This window comes from Mauremys reevesii, linkage group 2, assembly GCF_016161935.1.
Source record: "Mauremys reevesii isolate NIE-2019 linkage group 2, ASM1616193v1, whole genome shotgun sequence".
In the NCBI taxonomy this organism is placed as follows: Eukaryota; Metazoa; Chordata; order Testudines; family Geoemydidae; genus Mauremys; species Mauremys reevesii.
In genome coordinates, this window is record NC_052624.1 from 192,281,731 (window position 1) to 192,304,141 (window position 22,411).

General features: G+C 37.8%; 1 protein-coding gene across 9 annotated transcripts in view; it reads left to right on the plus strand.

Moving 5' to 3' along the window:
* The window catches only part of RTTN (rotatin), a 163,620-nt gene that overhangs the window by 33,256 nt on the left and 107,953 nt on the right, over positions 1–22,411 (plus strand). For all 9 annotated transcript variants that reach the window (XR_005594099.1, XM_039524718.1, XM_039524716.1 and 6 more), the window contains 9 exons: positions 1,363–1,475; positions 3,437–3,563; positions 5,998–6,123; positions 9,499–9,615; positions 12,931–13,070; positions 13,330–13,501; positions 16,106–16,205; positions 17,357–17,445; positions 22,240–22,357. Coding sequence is in view for 8 of the 9 variants with exons in the window: in XM_039524718.1 (XP_039380652.1) it covers positions 1,363–1,475; positions 3,437–3,563; positions 5,998–6,123; positions 9,499–9,615; positions 12,931–13,070; positions 13,330–13,501; positions 16,106–16,205; positions 17,357–17,445; positions 22,240–22,357 (1,102 nt within the window). In the remaining variant the exon portion in view is untranslated. The remainder of the gene's footprint in view (positions 1–1,362; positions 1,476–3,436; positions 3,564–5,997; positions 6,124–9,498; positions 9,616–12,930; positions 13,071–13,329; positions 13,502–16,105; positions 16,206–17,356; positions 17,446–22,239; positions 22,358–22,411) is intronic.

The window sequence follows — 22,411 nt, forward strand, 5'->3', positions numbered from 1 at the left end:
TTGAAAATTAAAAACAAACAAAAAAACTAGAGACCAAAATATTTGGGTGTGAGAATATTGATTGTTCTGTGTTGATATGTGTACTTGTCTGACATGAGGGTAACAATCAGTTTCACTTAATATTAACCGCAAAGTTGAGAAAATCTGGCAAATGCAGGAGGAAAAACTAAGGGGGTATTGCTGTGTGAATTTATAAGCAGAAAGGTATGAAAGTAAGAGTAGTATATTTTAAAGGAAAAAATGCTGTAAAGTAATTGTGCACTATTTGAAATAACTTAGAACATTTTATATTCCAAGCAGTCCAGATAAGATGGCACTAACAACTAGGTAAAGACCTTTGGACACTCATTATGCTGCTAATTTTGAGAGAGAGATTATTGTTGTCTTCATGTGTTCTATGGACATTTACTCCGTTAGGTACTCTATTCCTTGTCTCCTTGTTAAGGACATAAATGTGTTTTATAGTATTAAATGATTCCAGTGTGGTACTAACATGTCCTCTTCCTGACCCAGTGTAAAGTTGTTCCTGTTTGTACAGACTACTACATTCCTTGTTCTGTTAATAAAGCCAATAGAGAGAGGTTACATCAGGCACAGTACCAAAGAAGTCTAATCTTATTTCTGGACAGAAGTATCATCATGTGGCTAGAATGCAGAGTTCATTCATCAGTTACATACACAGATTCAGAAACTGAATTTGTCCTTGTACTTAACATCCAATTTAACTAGCTCTTAAAATTAAAGTTTAAATGGTTCATATTTAATACCTAACTCTAAAGGATTAGCCTTTACAAATGTACAGAAATATAATATTTTGTTTTGATGAGATTAATAAAGTTAGTTCTAGTACAGATAATCTGGATTAACGGTGTAATACTTTATAGACCCCCAGTTAAGAAAACACATATTGATCTTTACTGTTGTCTTGAAGGGCATATTTCATTATTAAAATAGCTTAAATATTAAGGGGTCAGGAATGTTTTGAGATGCTCTGATGTGTTATGGTCCTAATGCTGCAAAATGCTGGGCACCCACTGTTCGTATTGACATTAATGGGAATTGAGGAAGTTCAGCACCTACGAGGTATTTAGCAGCCCACAAGATCAAGCCCTAAATATGAGCATTTGTACTCGCTAACATGGACAATTGATCACATTGTTGTAATTTGTTTTAAAAGTATTTAATAGTAACTGTAACTTGTTATCCTGGTTAACCACATGGAATAGTGTTATTTTCATTGCAGAGAGAGATTGAGCCTGGTAATTGGTGGATTCCACAGAATTTTCTAGTACTCAGAATGTATAGAAGTAGCTTATTTTTTAAATTAACATTAATAATTGCCTTTTTTTAAATTTTTTTTAGGGAGAAAAAAATTTCTTTGAACTAGTGGAATTGGCAGATCAGGCCCTAAATAGTCTTCCTTATCATCAGCACTTTCCCATGCTTCAGGAAATCATCCACATTTGCTTGAATATGTAAATAAACTATTATTTTAAATTATTACTGTTTGAGGAAGTACTGTTTTCTTTGTATAGAAGAACTGTCCCCCATATGTTGCAGGTGAATTGTGGGATCTTTACTCGTTCTAGATTACAGTCTTGTTCCCATCATTAATTTATCCAGCCATATCTTAAAAGAAAAGAGCTGTGCAAAGTTTTGTCACTAAACTAATTACAAAAGGAGGTAGAGCATTTGGATTTTTTTTAAAGGCATTTCAGATGTATTTGAAGGTTGAAGCTGCCATTTTAACTCTGACATTATTTGAAAACAGATTAGAAAGTAACTTTAAGGAGACTTGTTTAAGGACAACCTGGCATAATTTTGCATTTGAAGCTTAAATGTGATAATGAGGAATTTGGAGAGTAGCCCTTAAAACTTTTCTGGTAAACTTTTTCACTCCTGGGTTGTTGTCCCTCCTTCCCCTTTTGGCTGACTTCTGCTCTGACTGCCATTTTGGATATTTTCCAGAGTGGTGTGTGTGTGTGTGTGTGTGTGTGTGTGTGTGTTTTTACTGCAGTTGTTCTTCTAGCATAATTTCTAAAGGAAACTCTTTCTTGTGTTGTAAATTCCAATGGGAGCTTATTTACCAAATATCTCTTTTAAACATACAATAAGTAAATATTTCTGCTAGTCTGTGGTTCCTGAAAAGGGGATTCTGCATTGTAGTCTATGAAATTCAAATCTCAGCTGGCTAATTATACTCCAAAATTCTATTCATGGCCAGCAGGTATCAAAGACTGGGGGATGCTGTGCCTTCCCAAACAGCCTTGTATGGTCCTGCTCACGCTCTGCCCCACTGACCACCTCCTGCTTCCTGTTGGCGCTCTGCAGCTCTACCCCATGGCTGGAGCCCCGGGTTGGGGCTGGTGCCGGCCAGGGGCTCTGGGCAACGGGCGCTGGTGCTTGCACTGCCCGCCCGCCTACCCGCCCAGCGTTCCGGGTCTTGAGGAGGGGGAGTCCTCTGGCTGCCCACCTAGCACTCCAGGGCTTGTGGGTGGGGGGACATGCCACCCACCTGGCGCTCTGGGGCTTGGAAGGGTGCCACCCACTTGGGGCACTCAGGCGGTCCGGGGCTGGGGGTGGGGTTCTTGTGGGAGGGGTGGGATCTTGAGCAGAAGTGGTGGACCAGGCTAGGGACTAGCCTCCCTGAGCCCAGGATTCACCTTCTGCCCATGATTCTTTACATTTTCACATACGTAGTTCATTTGGAAAACTCTGGTTTCTGACAATTGTGAGCAGGCAGGAAACAACACATTTCATAGTCCAAAGAGACATTTCTCTTCATGCTGCCTGACAGAAAATGTGAATTCCAGTCCTCTATTTTCTGCTGCTAATTAGGTTTATATCTGATAAATGTTTATTACTGCTAGTGGATTTGCCACTACCTATTAGTACTAAGCAATCACTTAAAGTTGTGCTCCTTTTTTCAGTATACATTGCAATCTTGACATCGACTTTGTGGTTTTAGTTATGTTGGCTCACTTATGTACATTGTTTTGATCATGTGCCAGATTTATACAACTTAAACATGATAACTAAAATATGAAAAATATCACAATATTTATACATTTTTCAAATTCCCCAACCAGGATTGCTAGTCTGATCATCTGTAGTGCCACATTATATCAAGGTAAACTTAAGTGAAATGTTCACAAATGTGACTATCAGTATAATAAGTTGCAGTTTTACAATGTTGGAGGAAAATTCAAAATGACCTCTGAACTCTGTCTATTGAGTCATTTCCTCTTCAAGATGATGACCAGCTGTACTTTAGAAGGAATGTTGCATGTGTGCCCTGCAGTACACTGGATGTCATGATAAATTTTGCAGAAGTCCTCCATGTCTTACTCTGTAAAACAAGCATGTTTATCAATATGGTACAACAAACCGTATAGCAGCTAATATATCTTGGATATTTCACTCTTCCCACTTGTAGCTGGAAGTCTGCCCAGGCTAACCCATTGCTGCAGGCAGAAAGTCAGAAGGTGCTTCTCCATCTGTTGTCCCATCCTCTGCTGAATATAAAAACTGAAGCTTACCATTGCTGTCTGGAAATTGTTAAGGTTAGAGCTACATATGGGTTTTGTAATGTTTTCTTTGAAGAAAATGTGGATTTTTTTTGGGGGGTCATTTATCAGTGGTTTTACAGCTTAGTCTGTTTCCAGTCTGCTATATATTGGTCTGGATTTGAAGATTGATGTTTTACTTGTAAAGGAGTAAAGTTTGACTGGTTTGGCTATGAATCATACTACATATAGTGGCAGGGGTTCATAGAGTCTGGGCTTCATACTGTTTGAAAAATCAAAATAATGTGTTTAGGTTTTTTCCAAAAACCCTCTCAATAGCCTGCATCTCATTAATTTTACCTCCCTTATAACAGATTAAAATGTGATATTTAAATTAATTTTAGATCACAACTGATTTATGCAGTCTAATTAGCTTGGACACTGAAGCTAGACTGGCTAAGTTCACTTTTGTTTCTGATCATTTTCACTTCTTGGTCCTTGTGCATAAGTGCAATGTCATTTGAGTTGACAGCTCTTCTAGGAAAGGTTTATTTATATAAAAAGTTTACTGAAAGTATTAATAAAGACACAAACATATTTTGTGAATCTATATTCAAGTAATTGATGAAGGATCTCTTTAGACTAATAGATGACCTGAAAAAACAACATAAATTCGTTTGTTTTTTCTTCTTTATGACTGAAATACCCTGTTTAAAGTGTTTAATTTAAGACAAGTCAACCTTTTTGTTTACGTGTTTGTACCTAATTTTGACTTTAAAAATATCAGGAATATTAAATCTTATCTCCATTTTTCTGTGGATATGTTTTATGGATGACTCATACATGTGGCTTGATAAAGAGTTTCTTGTCCTTTAGCCAACGGGATAGAGTTGTGAGTTCCTTAAAACGTAGCTGTGTTCTGAAAAGTGACTAAGTAGAAATGGCAACTTCTTACCTAAAAGCTTACTTCCTGCTTGTATTCAGAGTTGTATTTGTTCACTTTAGTGACAAATATATTTTTACTACTTTTTACAATTCTGTCTAAATGTTAACTCTTCCAAAACAACACAACAACAGGCAGAGAGAATTATGGATTTTTTTCCCTCTATGAACAGAATTGTTTCCTAAATTTCAGTCATTTATATTTGTGCAATCCAACTGAAGGTTGTACATGTGTGTCACTGAGTGGTTCATTTAACTTATAATATCTGCGTTACTGGGGCTGATGCATAAAATAGAAAGAACATTAGTTGAGTTTCAAAGACAGAAGTTAAAAATCAAACATCCATTGTACTTGTAAACAGATGGAAATCCTTTAGACTCAAACAAAAAACCCCTCAGTTCCTGCCCCAGAGAGATCTTTGTCTTCCGTTTGCACAGTGCCTAGCCCGTGGTCCTTGTCTGTGACTTAGGTATCTAGGCATTACCACAATACAAATAATATTCAAGCTATTATTTTTAATCACTTTTCACACTCCAAAACCTGTCCCAAATGTTTGCATTAAATATATATTCACAAAAAACAAAAGTTTAAGGAGTTTGAATAAAATCAGGTAACTTCTCAATTGTTTTTTATTTTCACTTTCATAGTATCTGTGATGTCATAATCCTACTAATTCTCCACTTATCTATAATCTAGAGTAGACAAGATCTAATTTTTGATGCAAACAACAAAAGGACAAAAACTTTTCTCCAGGTCATGATATATATTTTAAAGAGTAATATTCAATCTTTTCATTTGTAGGGTACCTTTAAGGAATTTTGGTGAAATTCTGTGCCCATTGTAGTTGATGGTAGTAGGTGCCCATTGACTTCAGAAGATCCAGAATTTCTTCCTTGGTCTTTCTTCTCTCTCTCCCCCTCCCACCCCCAAAAATATTTTTTAATACATGGATTATATTTGTCTAATCTAGCTTCTGCAGAGTTTGGGAAAATATATGCATACTGGATGAGATGCATATTGTATATTTAGTTTATCTGATTCTTTTTACTAAATCTTCTTTTAGTAACCCCCCTCTGGTTTTATATTGAGGAATTTCACATGGACCATTCCAGAAAGTTTGAAATGACATTCAACCTTTAAAAAAAGTTCATGAAGGATCAGAGTCTACAGCCTACTTTGCTTGGGATTCTCAGTGAGGAGGCAAATGTGGCTACTTCCATAGCACTCTGCTTTCAGGACTGTGGTCCTCTGAAATGCTCAGGAAATGCCCAATTAACCTCAAATGAGAATTGAGTTACCAAGTTGTCACAGCAGGAAAGGGGGAAAGCAACAACCTGTAAAGAATAAAATATTTGTATTGGCATATAAATTTATGAAGCAACAGTAGCACCAACATTTGAATGTTTATACTTTGCATGGTAATTGGGGCCATTTTAGCATAGCATGCTCAAATCCTTATCCCTGGAGTGAGAAATAGCATCTGCAAGATAAGGTATAGAAATGGGAACTTACTTGAATTTTGAAATTAACCATTTACTTTTTTTCTAGGAATGTTTGGGTATCCATAATGTCACAACACCTGTGTCTTCAATTTGTCATGGAGTTCACTTTCTTCTTCATCCAAAAGTTTTATATGAAATCTCTGCATTTGGCCTCCAGGAGTCCAAAAATGAGGTACAATATTTAAAAAAAATCTTATGGGTTGGCATTTATGCATGAAGGAATGGTCTATCTCAATATCGTTAATGGTGTTTTCAGTCTTGGGAGATGGAAAGATAATTTTAACTTCTCTTCAGGAATTGTAACAAAAGAGTTAAAAGTACTTTTTACTGAGAAAGTAATAATAAACCGAGAAATAAAGTTGTTAATTTCACTGCTTAGTTTCTTGCATACTGAAAAGCTGTATATACAGAAAAGCTGTGCAAAGGATTCTTTCCTGTACATGTATTAACATACAGATGAAATTAATCTGGTTTATATCACTAGATAAAAATCTTCTCTAATGCATTGATTTTATTGGGAAGATACAGTAAAGAGGAATATGTTTTTTGTTTTGTTTTGTTTTGAATCTTATTATCCTGACTAGCAAAATAATAGTCTAAGTACTAGCTTAACAAAGTCTTTGAAGCGCATATAAAGTTTAGTGAAGTAGTAAATGGATATCCTCTGAGGAATAAAGACAATATTTTTTAAAAATTTGGGTACCCTTTGAATTTGCGTTAATAGCAAATAATCTTAGGTCCTGATTCACACTCTTAAGTTTGCTTAAATTTAAGTATGTGAATAGTTCTGTTAAAAGAAAAGGGACTACCCATGTTAAACTTCATGTATAAATGTTTGAAGGATTGGGTTCATAATTTATATTCATTCCCTCGATTTAATTTAGAATTGGTGTAAATTAATTGAAATAAATTGAAATTTAGTTGAAATCAGTGTAGTTGTACCTACTTTCTAGTAGATTTGGATTTGTACTGTTGTCTGTCGATGGTTAAGGATTCCCTTAAAGCTATATGTAAGCAACATTTAACAGCTTTCTTTAGCTGCAAATTTGCTGAAAAGCATTCTTTCAAAGATTAATATCCTTAAGATGCTTAAGTAAAATTTTGTTGGAATATATACATTTTGTGCATGGGTTTTCTAATACTGTAAAAGAGCAAGTACTAAAAGCTGTGTTATCCGGCGCTTTACCAACCAGAAATCTCTAGAAACAGGAATTTGATATCCATTAAAAGTCCGGTTGGAACGGGTCTGGCAGGCTCCCTACCTGGCTCCATTTGGTTCCCCGGAAGCAGCGACATATCCCTGCTGCTCCTAGGCAGAGAAACAGCCATGAGGGCTCTGTGCATTGCCAATGCCCTGCCCCGAGCACTGGCTCTGCAGCTCCCATTGGCCAGGAACCGCACCAATGGGAGCTGCGGGGGTGGCGCCTCTGGGCGAAGGCAGTGTGCAGAGCTGCCTGGCTGAGCCTCTGCTTTGGAGCAGCAGATACATGTTGCCGCTTCCAGGGAGCCACCTGAGGTGAGTGCCAGCCGGATCCAACACCCTGAAACCTCTCCCGTGCCCCAATCCCCTGCACTGAGCCCCTTCCTGCACCCAAACTCCCTCCCAGAGCCTGCACCCCACACCTCATCTCACTCACCAACCCCCAGCTCCCTCCCACACCCAAACTCCCTCCCTTCATTAGTATAACTCTCTGTTAATCTGAATTTTTGACTAACCTGCACACCCATTTCCCCAACATGCCGGATAACAAAGCTTTTTACTTTTCTGTGATTTCTCTTATTTAGATATTTCTTTAAAAATGACTCAGATCATTTTGCATAATGACATGAGAATCACATGGCAATTTGAATTTTACTTTTGGAAATATAATTTAAATTGTGCTGAACTAAGGGGGGAAATTATTGGACTTGGAACACACACACACACATGATTTGATGCTGTTCTTTTTACCTTTAAACAAGTAGCATTCTGACACTCTTGCTAAGCATCCTTCTAATAAAATATATACATTTAGATAAGATCTGGACTTACACTTTGGGTTTGGGTATATTGATGCACTTCGTTATTTAAGTTTCAGCTTAAGCTTTCAAGCACTTAACATCAGGGTGACTTAACAGAAGATCCCTGGATTCCCATTTAGAGTCTAAGAATTTCCTAGGCTGAACCTCAGTCTGTGAAGGATAAGTTAGTGAGTTATGGTTATCCACTATGGCTGTTAAATGTTTTTGTTGTTGTTTGGAGGGAGTGGGCATCTACCTTTTGCTACATAAACCTTGTTGCCATAGAGCAAAAATAGCATTCAGCTCTTAAACTCTTTGAAACGTATATAGTTATTAGTGATTGTTGCAAGTGTTATCTGGGTCTTAGGCCATGTGTACACTTTACTGGTGTCGAATTACTGATAAACTGTGCCAGCAAAACATGCCTACTGGGGAAGTTGCATGTATAGTAAAACCACCCCACAGAAACAAAACAAGCTGTACCAGTAAAAATGCAGCTTTGTCAGTTTAGCTTTGTCTGCACTAAAGACTTCTGCCTGCATAGCTATGTTGATAAGCGATCACACTCATCACACCCCTGACAGATGTAGTTATGCCATCAAAAGTCTGTAGGGCAGACATAGCCTTAGCTTGCTTTGTTTCAAAAACACAAACAACTTGCTATCTTTGGTAGTGTATGAGAAGTAATTTTGACTGTTTTCTTGAAGAAAGACAAATGGTCATGCAAATAGCTTTAAACCACTCTGGGGAAAAAACTGTATGTCACGGCAGATTGAGAATTAAATGTTCCAGAGAAGTACAGTCAAATAAGAAGGGAGAGAGAACTTGTTATATAAAGCCAGAGACTGAAGGAAAGTAAGAAAGAGGCCAATAGGTGTCTGAGTTCATAGTCACTAATTTCTCTTAATGAATAATACTTTCAGTGCTTGGAAAGATTCATTAGTCTTTGAAAACAATATGAAGTGCATTAAAACTTAGAGTCTAATTGTGGCATTTAACCACTAGTGTAAATAGGAGGTGGTACAGAGTTGTGTTGCCACATGTACTGGTTGCAGAGGAGTTGTTTCAGGAAGAGCAATACCTCCCCTCATGGCTATGTGCACAAGTTGACTCAATTTTGAACCATCATTTGGAATGGTTGAGCCTGCTACCTTTGGTGCAACCAACCTGCTCTGTGGAATGAACAATGGTCTCACCCCCTCCCCCTCTTGCCCTTTTGGGATGAATGGAGGGAATTATTCTCTCTGAGCTCAGAGACTAAGGGTTGCAAGTCCTTGCACGAACTGTGTAAGGGAGAAGAAACTCCTTGCTTGTTCCCTCTCTGTGGTCTCCTGTAAAGGTCTTTTGCAATCTAAGCTCAAATGTGGAAGACAATACTAAACTAGCAAGTAATAGAATCTAGTGCATTACATTTAATTACAGGTGTTTTCTCCTTCAAAACCTATTTTAGAAAGCACAGCTTAATTTCATACTGTGGGATCAACGAAGTGACCTAGTCACTTTCTTCTTTCTTTCTTACGTTATTTTATTCTTTGTTGTTGAACAGGTGAACTCTGCTGCCAAGGCTATTCTGCTGTATCTCCTGCAGGGGCGATTGATGATGACAGCACTGACCTGGAACAAGTTTATTGAGGCCCTCTATCCCATCATTCCAATTTTACAGGTACCTGCAGCTTATCTTGAGCTGAGGTTGATTACTTTACCATAAGAACACTTATACTGCAACATTGTCATGTTACACAAGGAGAAGAAAATTCAACAAGGTAGAGGGTGGAATAGATGAGCAAGTAATATTCATTTGAGCAGGCCAAAATATATGGGTGTTGAATAGGGGACAGTTTTGTATGTATCCTAAGCAAATATGGGAAGTTCATTGCAACTGAAGAATCTGGTACGCCTGTAGAGATAAGACAAAATGGCAGACCATTCTTCCCTGTGTCAATCAGAACCCAACTCTTCCCATCAACCCAAATTCTTGCTTCCAGGTTCAAGAAAACTGAAACTTTAATGTATTTCTAACATATATCTCAAAGTATTTTTTACAAGTTTTTCTGCCTTCAAACCTCCCAGACCAGAGGAACACTAAAACAAAACAAAAAACACCAAACTGTAAATGGAAAAAACCCAAGAAGCTTTCCCTTAGGAAATCTTTTTAGGATCAGGGTCTCGTATACCACAGTATGGAGCTTTAGTCTCTGTTTTTTATTCTATTATGTCTGCTTTTTTTTGCCTGAGAGATCTTAACGTAAAGGAAAATACAACAATTTTTATTACAGTTATACAACATTCTCATTTTTCAGAATGGAAAAATACTAAGTGTCTGTCTTTCTTGTCAGTGATTTGATATCCAGATTAGAGACCAAAAAGTTGTGCAGTAGCTAACCACATGATCCTTTTTGTTTCCCTTATGCTCCTTCCTCCTTTTGCTTGTCATAGGATTTATTTAGACTTGAATTTTGTAGTTAATTGACAATGTATTAACTAACACAACTATATTTGAAAATGAACACAACTGGGAACAAATGTTCATGTCCTGAAACAAATGTTCATGAAGTGTCTATGGTAGAAATTACAATTGTGTTAGTTAATATGTAGTTATCAACACTTGTTAGAGCATGACTGAAAATTCCAGTGTAGATGAACACACATTCACTTATGGCATACTGCTCAAATGAGATTGCAAGCTTTTTGAGGGAGGAACTGTATTTTACTGTTTATGTAGCATCTAGTATAATGGACTCCAATATAGATTGGTGTCTGTTGGCGCTACTACAACATAGATTGTAAAAATAATAAGGATCTGACCACTTTTGCTTTATTTTCCCTCATTGTTTGTTTTTTGCGTCACTAAGTTTGGACATCCGTGGGAGGTCCCTGATTATTCAAATTTCATGTAACTTAGTGCAATACAGACCTAAATATTCTTACTATGTTTTGGCACGAATTGACTGTCCTCCATTAGGGTAGCTTGTCTTTTTGAAACTCTTCTGTTGTCTTGATTAAACATAATTAATGACCCTTACTGTCCTGAGACCTTCAGCCAATCTCTGTGCCCTGCTTTTAAAGTCAGGGTTTGTCTACACTAGCTGTGGGTTTGATTTGCCGCTTGTGTAGATGTACCCACACTAGCTGTGCTCTAGCTAACTTGCTAAAACCAGCAGTGATGATGCAGCAGCACGGGCTTCAACATGGTGTGTCCAAGCTTCCCCTTCTTCACCCCCACACCTCCCTATGTATGTACTTGCTGGTGCAGCCTGTGCTGCCTCATCCTCACTGCTGTTTTTAGCAAACTAGCTAGAGTACAACTGGTGTGGGTATGTCTACACCAGCTATAGGTTGTATCCCTGCTGCAATGTGGACATGCTCTTAGAGCAAAAGGTGTCCGCTTATCTTTACTCCCTGTTCAATCCAACAAGAACTCTTGCCCTTCTCTTTTCTCCCGTATCCTACTTGCTCCATCCCATCCTTCATATCTGTGTCTGGTGCTAAAATCTCCCTTCTACTACGTGCTTCTACTCCTACAAGCTTGTACTTCATGTTATGTCTGACTCTTCTTGATTCCTTCCTTTTGCCTAACCTTTAAGCACACACGGTCACCTGTCTTCCCCCATTTTCCTTTAAATTTCTTACTTCTGGGCCTACTTTTCTTCCTACATCTCCCTTTTCCTGAACAGTGATTCCATATTTTTTCTATTTTAGGCATTGATCCTTTCAGTGAGCTGTGTAAGAATAGACACTTTCATGGAGCCTAATCCAAGCACTGGGGCCTCAGATTACAATCTCTTCAGTGCAAATAATGTCCTGTTTGTGACTTGCTATGTAAACGTACGGTGCAGTGATTTTTGTTAAATAACTAATGGTGGGTTGTTTTATCATGGAAATGAACACTTTTGTGAGTGCTTTGAATATATTCTCTCCCCCAAAATGTCTAGAATTATTTTAAAACAATTTTTTCCCAGCAAATAAAAAAAAAAAAAAGTTAAAAACCACTGCTGTAGCCCTCCAGGCTAGAGGATCCAATGTTCGCAGGCTCAGAGGGTACTGTACCCTATGTCCCCTAAGTGATGGATAACTAAAATGTCTTTTTGCTCTTATAGTACCCAAAGTCCATTGTCTCCAACCTCAAGAGTCACAAAAGATTTCTGAGGTGCTTGCTAAGCTGCCGCTTGTTAGCTTGATTGCTTTGTTTACCTTATATGTAAATATTCTTTCCTTGTCCTCTGCCTGTAATCAAGCCAGACAGGTGAATCCACATATCTTTGTCTAAGGCAGATTGGATTTACGCACTACCTCCAAAACACATTTTAAGAACATATTTCCAGTGCGTGCGCGCGCACACATCTTTGTACACAAACTGTACATACATCAAGCGATGATATTTGGGACCAGCTTGTCACCAGTTTATGTATGATACTTTATGGCATACCTTTTAGATACACGCTATGACAACAGTGTTTGTGGAGGGGATAGTGAATATGTCAGGCCTGATCTGAGTTACAATATGGTTGGCCTTCTGCTAGTGGGCATTGAGAAACTCTTACAGTCACACCTGGTTTTTGTGGAAGCATTTTATTTTGCAGAATTAAAATGATTAACTTAATGAAACAAAGTGATAGTTGCCTAAATAGTCCATCTTCTATTGTCTTAAGATAGGAGGCATCCTATTTTTTAAATTACTGGGTTGTAAGAATTCAACTTTGGTGTGTTCTGGAAAGGTAATCATTGTCTAAACTTGAATTAGAAAGTGTGAGAGGGAATTCCTTCCCCAGATGTACTTAGGGGGAAGGAGCATAGACTTATGAGCTGCTTGCTTTATGTGCACTTCCAAGACTGTTTCATATGAAGTACTTAGTACAACTCAGTATAATCTTACCTAGAAAACATAGTTTCCATTCATATGATTTTGTTTTTTGTCAAAAGTAGATATGCTTGTTTCTTATTTAAAAACCTATTCACCAGTTTGTCTAATTATTTTTAGGGTTATGCAGACACAGAAGAGACACTGGGTAACTGCATCCTCAGTCTAAGCGAAACAGCTTCTGACAAAGGAGAAGGGATTCTCCCTAGAACTACTAGATTAAGGGCTGCTCTACGACTTCTCTTCTCAAAAAAGCAGTTGTGAGTAGTAATGTCCTGTAATAATTTCAGCATGTGATTGATGTGTGATATTAGCAAGTCTAATCTAAACTGTTAAGACTGATTTAATTGATTTACAGTGAGGGCTGATTTGAAATGTTGTGGATAAATGATAAATAGAAGTAAGTCTTAAGCATTATCAGTGTGTTTTTTCTGACATTTTCTAACTCTGTATGTAGATCTGAAGAGCTAAAATGCCCCACTGAAAAGAATCTTGATCCTTAGTACTTTGTTTCCTTAGAGTCCGTTCTGTGGCACTGAAACATCTAACATTCCATCTCATGAATGAAGAAGGGGCCAGCCTGAAGCGCCCTCTTTTGCATGGTAGTGTTTTCTCCAGTGTTCCTAACTTGTTTATTGTGGAAAGACCTATTGAGCTGAAGTTGGATGATACAAAAGAGTCAATTTTTAAGGTGACCAAAATGTCCTTTTAACATATTTTTGTAATTCTGTCCTTCTTGAACTGCTTATTAACAAGTGTGGGAAGGCTGCTGCATGTCAATTATTTCACCTTCTGCAGGTTGCAGTAATCTTTTCCCTTGAATTGTCTTGCACCTTATAAATAAGTCTGCCAGAGAACCTCTACCCTACAAACTTTAAGAGTAGCTTTTATGTTATAAGATATGTAATGGGATCGCCTCTCGCAAGTGCCCCCTTCTGGTCCAGTGTGAGCCTTCCATTTCTTAGTCCTTGGAATGGGATGGCATCCACCTTTTGCTTCTCCCCTGGAGACACTGGCCTCTGTAACAGTCCAACAGGGCCCATCGCAATACCCTCCATTGAGGTGTCCTTTTCAGCAGCCCTCCCTAGGCTCAGACCTTAACTAGACCAATAGGGCCCTCGTGGTACCCCTGCTTGACCTGGCTAGGTTCTGGGCTCAGTCCTTGCTTGGTCCCTGCAGCCAGCCAGGACCTCCTTATTAGCTTCTCCGTTCTTCGGCAGTCCTCCCTGGTCTCAACCCTGCCCGCGCTGAGCTGTCCGTAGTCCTGTTGCTCTTCCAGTCAGCCAGGAACCCAGTCCTCTGTCTTCCAGCTCCAGGCAGCAACTGACTGCTCTGTCTCTGCTGCTTTTCATATGGCCCTTGTGGCCTTTGCTCGGCCCTCCAGCAGCCCCTCTGATTGGCTGCTTCCCCTCTGTCACTCTAGGCTGCCTGGAGTACTTCTCTGCTCCTTTGTGGGGCACAGTGAGACAGGGCTGTGAGACCTCCAGCAGAGAGCCTCTGGACCTAGACCACCCCGACACAAGGTGCAGTGGTGAATGAGACATGGATTCACTTACTACTCAGCTTCACTAGATTTTACCCTGTGCAGATAAGTTAGCTCCACAAATGCAAACTGGATGTACTTAGCTGCACACTGTAATAGCTTATCACACTTGTTCAAATTCTATTGTGCATGAGTAGAACATTTTTTCAAATGGTCATAGTTCTGTTAAATCAAAACTATCTTTTACTAGAACACTCAAAGGCACTTTTCAGTGTGAAATATTTCCAGGCCAAATGTCAAGTTTCTGCCTCTGGCCACTTGTGCTGCTGGGAAACAAAAGATCACAAGGCTTTTCTAGTAATGGGAAAAGTGTACCTTTTAAAAAAATCTTTCCTTTCACTCAAACAGCTGAAATCTTTTTTGCTCAGTTTCCAAAAAATATTCATATTGGGTAGTCTGTCTAGAAAATCTCAGGCCAAAAGATGAAAATTTTATGATGCAGATATGAACAATTGAAATGGGATTAGCAGAGAAACAACTACGTAACCTTTGGTAATAGTGGTAGGTAGTTCCTACTATAATTTTTAATAATACAGGCTGACATGAAAGCAAATATCAGAGGTCTCTTCATACTGTTATCTTGTCTTTAGCTGTGTTGTTTTTGCTTCAGGTTGAACAAAATCCCACAGATCCATGTTCTCATAGTTAGTCTCACAATCATGGAAGGAATTCCCGTAGAAAGTAACTTTGGCATAGAAGAATGCATGATTATCATATACAATAGCGCCCACTATGTGCTGGCTTCTTTTGAGACACTCAAGGAGTCTCTGCTTGGTAGAGCTAATAATGGAAGGATAGAAAGACAAGTAAGCAGGTTAAGGGAAGGAGGAAAAACAGCAGGCCCTTAGGTAGGTGCAATATCTGCTGCAGAAGATATAGATAGGTGAATATCACACACTTTCTGGGAGGCCAACAGGTAAATGTGTACCTTTTTGGTCATGTTACTGTATGTTGAAACTTGTTGAAAACAGTTTACTATCCCAGCTGCTTATGTTGTGCAGCCTCAACCCCAAATAACAGATGCTTATAATCCAGGATACGATAAGTGCAAGACAATTCCATACCATACAAGCAAATCCTTCATCTATAATATAAGACAAAATCCAAGACTCTAGACTCGGTTTGCCATAGATTTTAGATCTTTTTTTTTTTAAATCAATCTGTATATGTTGAACTTAATTAACAGCTGACCTAAACACAAGCCATTTTACAGGTAGTCTTTTGGATTTAGCTACAACTATACTGCAATGAAATGTCAAGCATTTGCAGTTAGTGAACATAGGATATAGGACTATTTGCCCTAGTTCCCTGCTATTGACCCTAGTTCCCTGCAGGTAACTACGTCACATAATCATGAATATATGCATATAATAATAATGTACATTACTGCACTTGTTAATTACACAAGAAAAATGAGTCTGAATATAAAGACTTTTTTGAAATTTCTGCATTTGCATACTTTAAAAACCAATGGGCATGATATGTTGTTCTTTCCAATTGCTACATTCTGGAAATCGTTAATTTTTTGTTCCCCAAGAAATGCTTTAGAAGCTCAGTAAATCATACCATGGTCAATTCTGAGTGAATATATATATGCTGCTTGTAAGGATTTTTAGAATGGATCCTAGTCACATTTATTTATATCTTTTTTTTAATATTTCCTACACTTCGAGGGAATAAGAGGGCTAGTTTTCCTGTTTAACTAAGAGACGTATATTATGTGTATTTCTAAACATAGTTTTGTTTTAATAGGAAGAGACAGTGGAAAAACTATATGGTATTCTTACTTCTGACACCATTGATCTAGTTTTGAGAAAGTCTGCAGCAGAGCAGCTAGCTATAATTATGCAAGGTAAAGTGTTCTGGAAATATTGATTCATGTGCTGGTGAGCTGGTTTTCTGCTTGGAATGCTATTTTCAAATTTTAAATACATAACTTACCCTTATATTACCAGACCAATATTGCAAAACTGTCATGAAAATTTCATAGCCCAAGTTCAAAATTTACTCGCCTGCTCTTGTTATGCTTGAGAATGAGGGATGTAGATTTTATTCTCTCATCTGGGAAAAAAAAGAATGGCTCAGCCTGGGTGAGCGGGCAAGTATAATTCTGCAAAGTTAAGGTAAACCTAGTGACTGGTCTTTAAAATAGGGCTTTTTAGATTGTCCCAATCAACATGTCTTTTCCTTCCTTTTTTTTTTTCCCTTGAACTTTATCACCTAATTTATTCTTGATTATTAGAGATAATGATACTGCAAAATTCCTGCATTTCCATGCTAGTTATTTCTGCTTGTGTGGAAGAGGCCATTCTCCTTAGCAAAGAGTAGGTGTTTTTTTTTCAGTGTCATTCTTGGCTGAGACTTCATAATCTAAAAAGTGACAGTCTATTTTGTAGACTGCAGTATTTTCTTCAAGTGGGTGAGGTCAGTCTTTAACTTGATTTGATTAAGTTACACTTGAAAACATGAGCAATCACTGGAATAGTAGAGGCTTCTCTTATCCAAATGGTCTTGTATTCAGAGTATTTAATAAAATAATTCCAGGGGCTAGTATATGGAAGAGATTAGCAATGAGATACAGGATTTCACTTGAGGAATAATGGTAAAAATCATTCTCTGATGTCTACTATGTATTGAGAGAAAATGAGTTTGTGGTCTCTCTTACACTTAATAGGCAGGCATCTGTATCTCCACAACTATCATTGTGACTGGCATAGTTATCGGCAGCCTCATTCTTGAGGACAAGTATTGAATGGGTGTGTAAACCAAACTTCCTTGTGACCCCTTGAGAATAGGTGTAAGAAATGTTGACAAGGCTTCGAGGAGGCTTGCATTGCTATTGCCTGTGCTGTACCTGTTCGGTGGATAGAGGGCTTTGGCATTCAGTGATGTAAAATTAGTACGTCTCACCAGCATTAAAATGGTGTGTGCTCCCACACAGGAAGTTAAATATAAAATTGATGTGGAACTAATGGCTTTTGCTAATACTTTTTTCTCTTACAGATACCAAAATGCATGATGTTGTGAAAAAATTGGGTCTGATAGATAAGTTATTTGTTTACTTTACTGAATGTGTACACCGGGATGGCAAGGTAAAAATATTACCATGAGGTTTTTTTTATAAATGTTGTTGTGGTAAAAGCAGTAGAACTTGGTATCTACCACTTTTTTTAAGCACAGTCTTTCAGTATATTAATTCCACTAATAACATGGCCATCTAAGAACACAAGTATGTAATCTTCCTGTATCTTTGCTTTATTCACTTGGCTTTTGCTCATGGTAGGTTCCCTATTAACTTAATCCATATATGTAGTTAGTATAGTTATCTAAATTGCGATGGAAGAATCCGCTATCCCCATTAACACAGAAACATAGAAATGGTCTGGGAGAGACTACAAGAGGTCATCAAGTCCAGTCCTCTTTGGTGAGGCAGGATCAAGTAAGCCTAGACCATTCCTGACAAATTTTTGTCCAGTCTGTTCTTAAAAACCTCCAGCAGTGGATTCCACAAGCTGCCTTGGAATCCTGTTCTTCAATTTAGTTACCCTTCTAGTTAGTTTTTCCTAATACTTAAACTAAATCTCCCTTGCTACACATTAGCCCATTGCGTCTTATCCTACATGGAGGACATGAAGAACAGTTGATCTTGGTCCTCTTTATAATAACCTTTAACATATCTGAAGACTTATCAGGTTCCCCTTCAGTCATCTTTTCTCAAGACTGAACATGTCCAGTTTTTTTAACCTTTTCTCAAAGGTCAAGTTTTCTAATACAGTAACTCCTCACTTAACATCCTAGTTATGTTCTTGAAAAATACAACTTTAAGCGAAACAATGTTAAGCAAATCCAATTTCCCCATAAGAATTAATGTAAATTGGGTGTGGTGGGGAATTAGGTTCCAGGAAAAAAAAATTCAACAGACAAAAGACATTAGATACATATACAGTATAAGTTTTAAATAATTTTAAACAAACAATTTAATACTGTACTCACCAATGATGATTGTGAAGCTTGGTAGAGGCAGGGGTGTAGCGGGTTTGGGCTGCGGGGGCTTGTCCCGCTCTGCCCGCCAGGCGCTCCTGCCAGGGAGCGGGGTGGGGGCTTACAATGGAACATTGCAGGACTAGCAAGGAGTTTGTTCTCTAATAGGTCAGCGACCTAATAACAAAACAATGTTAACCGGGAAAAAGTTAAGTGAGGAGTTACTGTACTTGCTATGTTTTTTGTTGCTCTCTGGACTCTCTTCAGTTTATCCATATCTTTTCTGAAGTGTGACACCCAGAACTGGACTCAGTACTCTATCTGAGGACTCACTAGTGCCTAGTAGAGTGAAACAATTAACTCCTGTGTCTTACAAACAGTGCTCTTCTTGATGCACCCTAGAACGTTAGCCTTTTTCACAACTGCATCACATTGCTGACTCTCATTCAATTTGTGATTCACTATAGCCCTCAGATCTTTTCAACAGTACTACCACCTAGCTATTTATTCTCCATTTTTGTAGTTGTATATTTTTTTTCCTTCTGAAGTGTAGTATTTGCACTAGTCTTTATTGAATTTCATTTTGTTGATTTCAGACCAATTCTCTAATTTGGTTAGGTTGTTTTTAATTCTAATCATATCCTCCAAAGTGCTTGCAATCCCTCCCAACTTGGTCTCATCTGCAGATTTTATAATCCTGTACCCAGTACGCTATCCAAGTCATTAATGAAAATATTAAAATCTCAAATCTCTCGCTTGTTGAAGATTAAAAAGTGATATTAAAGGGTTCATAAAGACAAACATTACGTCTTTAAAGGTTACATCCTAGACTCCTAAAGTCCAGCCTCAAACAGGTCATAATCTATAATATGCATTGTAAAACATCCAAAGTTTATTGAGGAACATACAGATAGAAATAAAACTGCTGTCTTACAGAGTATTCACCAGGGAAATCTCAGCAGACAAGGTCACCCATAGAATTGAACAAGTTTGTAGCAAACAATCAGACATGCTATAGCCTTTTTGTGTTTGTGATTTATCAGAAAGCACTTAATTTCATGATTGAAATAATGAACAAAGTAATGGAGTGCTTTATGCAAATACATCTTGGGCAATAGGCTGTTCACAGGCTATTTTCTTGGATTAACTTTGACTACTGGCTCTAATAGACTTCAAGGTCACGTTATAAATCCATGGTATGCCCACATCTTGAAAACTGCGTGCAGATGTGGTCGCCCCATCTCAAAAAAGATGAATTGGAAAAGGTTCAGAAAAGAGCAACAAAAAGAATTATGGGTATGGAACGGCTTCCGTATGAGGAGCAATTAATAAGACTGGGACATTCCAGCTTGAAAAGAGCTAAGAGGAGATATGATAGAGATCTATAAAATCATGATTGATGTGGAGAAAGTAAATAAGGAAGTGTTACTCCTTCTCATAACACAAGAACTAAGGGTCACCAAATGAAATTAATAGTCAGCAGGTTTAAAACAAAAGGAAGTATTTTTTCACACAACGCATAGTCAACCTGTGGAACACCTTGCCAGAGGATGTTGTGAAGGCCAAGACTATAACCGGGTTCTAAAAAGAACTAGATACACTCATGGAGGATAGGTCCATCAGTGGCTATTGGCCAGGATGGGCAGGGATGATGTCCCTAGCCTCTGTTTGCCAGAAGCTGGGAATGGGCACATTTTGCAGAATTTTTAATTTTTTGGTGCAGAATTCCCTCAGGAGTCAGAAGATAACACAACACTTGTTAATTTTACTGAAGTTTTAATTTAAATTTATGAAGAAATGTTTTTAAATATTGACACTGGAAAAGGTATCTTCTCAGTCACATTAAGAAGTTCTATAGCCAGACTCTGATAGCTTGAATGTGAGATCTACTCAAAGCTATTGCTGCCATAAATCAACAAAGACAAGCAGAAGAGGTTTAATTCCCACAGTTCTATTTTACCAATTTTAGTTTAGCATGATAGCAACTTTTTGTTTAACATACATAATAATAAGATAGAAAAATCCATATGACTTCTAGATTTGTCTATAGTTAACACTACAGTACTGATGTTTTATAATATCAGAGTATAAACCCATTAATAGGCATGATTGAGAAATAGCACTGGTTGTAAATCTAGGGTAAAAATTTAGTGCTTAAATTAATGAAGAACCTAAGTCACATTAAAAGTCAAGTCTAAGTCAATATTAAGTCACTTAAACACTTCTGAAAATTTTACTTTTAATCTTAGTGGAGGGAAGGTTGTTTGTGTGTACAGGAAATTTGGAAATCACAGTAAGCTATCACTAACCGTGTTACCTCTGTTTTGGCTGCTGGGTTTTGTTTGTTTATCTATGGTATGCTCAAAGTGGACAGGTGGGAGAGGAAGTTTGATATAGAAAGGGGAAGTACCTATCTTCATCTTCCTAAATAAACTTCTACATCACAAAAAGTCTGAATATCCATCATAACTAAATAACTTGGCTAAAATTCATGACTGGAATATTTGCTAGGTTAAGTCAGTTGCCGATACTCACAAAATGCTCTTGAAATGTGACTGACTAGAGGTCGGCAACCTTTCAGAAGTGGTGTGCCGAGTCTTCATTTATTACTCTAATTTAAGGCTTCGCTTGCCAATAATACATTTTAATGTTTTTAGAAGGTCTCTTTCTATAATATATATAACTAAACTATTGTTGTATGTAAAGTAAATAAGGTTTTTTAAACATTTAAGAAGCTTCATTTTAAATTAAGTTAAAATGCAGATCTCCCCGGACCGGTGGCCAGGACCCGGGTATGTGAGTGCCACTGAAAATCAGCTCACGTGCCGCCTTCGGCACCCGTGCCATAGGTTGCCTACCCCTGGACTAGACTGACAGTCCTGGAGAGTGAAGTTTTCTAACCACAGAACAGTTATGACCTACATCTATGCAAGCTCCCCACTGGTATCTCTCTACCCTGATCTGAAGGGACCCCTTTATGGTGGAGAGACCATAGTTTAATTCCTATGTGCATTCAATTTTTTTTTTGTACTTAAATATTGACTGCATACAATATCAAGATAATTGAATGCACTAGTTTGAAAAAACATACATTGAAATTTAAACTTTTCAATAATTTTTTAAATATGTACGGTAAGTATCTTTTTGGGGAAGGCTGCCAATGGAGTACTGGGAAGAGCAGAGATCTAAATAAAGCCTCAGAAGCCGCCTCTAGTTATAGTGATGCAAACAGATCTCAAGTATAGAAGCTAAGGAAAGCAAAGTTATGGAATAGTCTCTGAAATACTAATATCTCAAAGAGATATTGGCTTTAGTTCTTGATATTCACTGGCCAAATTGTCCATATTTATTCTGCTCTTTACATTCTGTATGAGGCCTTGGTTCTGTTTCTGGCTAGTCCACTGACAACTTGGGCAAGTTACCTCACCTATCTCTTCTTCAGTTTTCCTGTCTGTAAATTTGGGATAACAGAGTGCAGCACAGCAGTGACTAAATTTTGAGATCTGCAGATGAAAAATGCCATAAAGTATAAAATATTATTTATACTTTATTTAATCAGAGCTATTTGGAAATCTTTCAAATATAGACAGGACTTTAATTTTGGTCTTTGAAATGAACATTGAAAGAGAGGTGTGAGGTTAGAAGTCCAGAAAAATATCTATTTACACCTGGGCATAATTAAAAATTTCCCACTGAACTTGTTACAGCCAGTTAGGATGCACTCATTTCCAGATTCAATCTGATTTGGTTAACAGTTTTCTAGGTCTTGGTGCTTTTGGTCTTTTGAGAGGATAAATATTATAAATGTCTACTAATTGTAAATTAAGAATTTTCTCATGTACTTGACTATATAGTACTGCATATAGGGAGGCATCTACATTACCATATTTTTTTCTCCCCTGCAGATCATGGAATGTATTGTGTTGCCATGCCTTACACTTCTACGAAAACTTGTATATGCTGATCCAGTTACACGCCTGTCATTAGCACAGCAGCCTTCTATCCTGCTAACGTTATTGAGAGGTGACTTTAAAAGGCTTTGAAGTGTCTGATGTACTGTAAATGGAAAGAAAATGT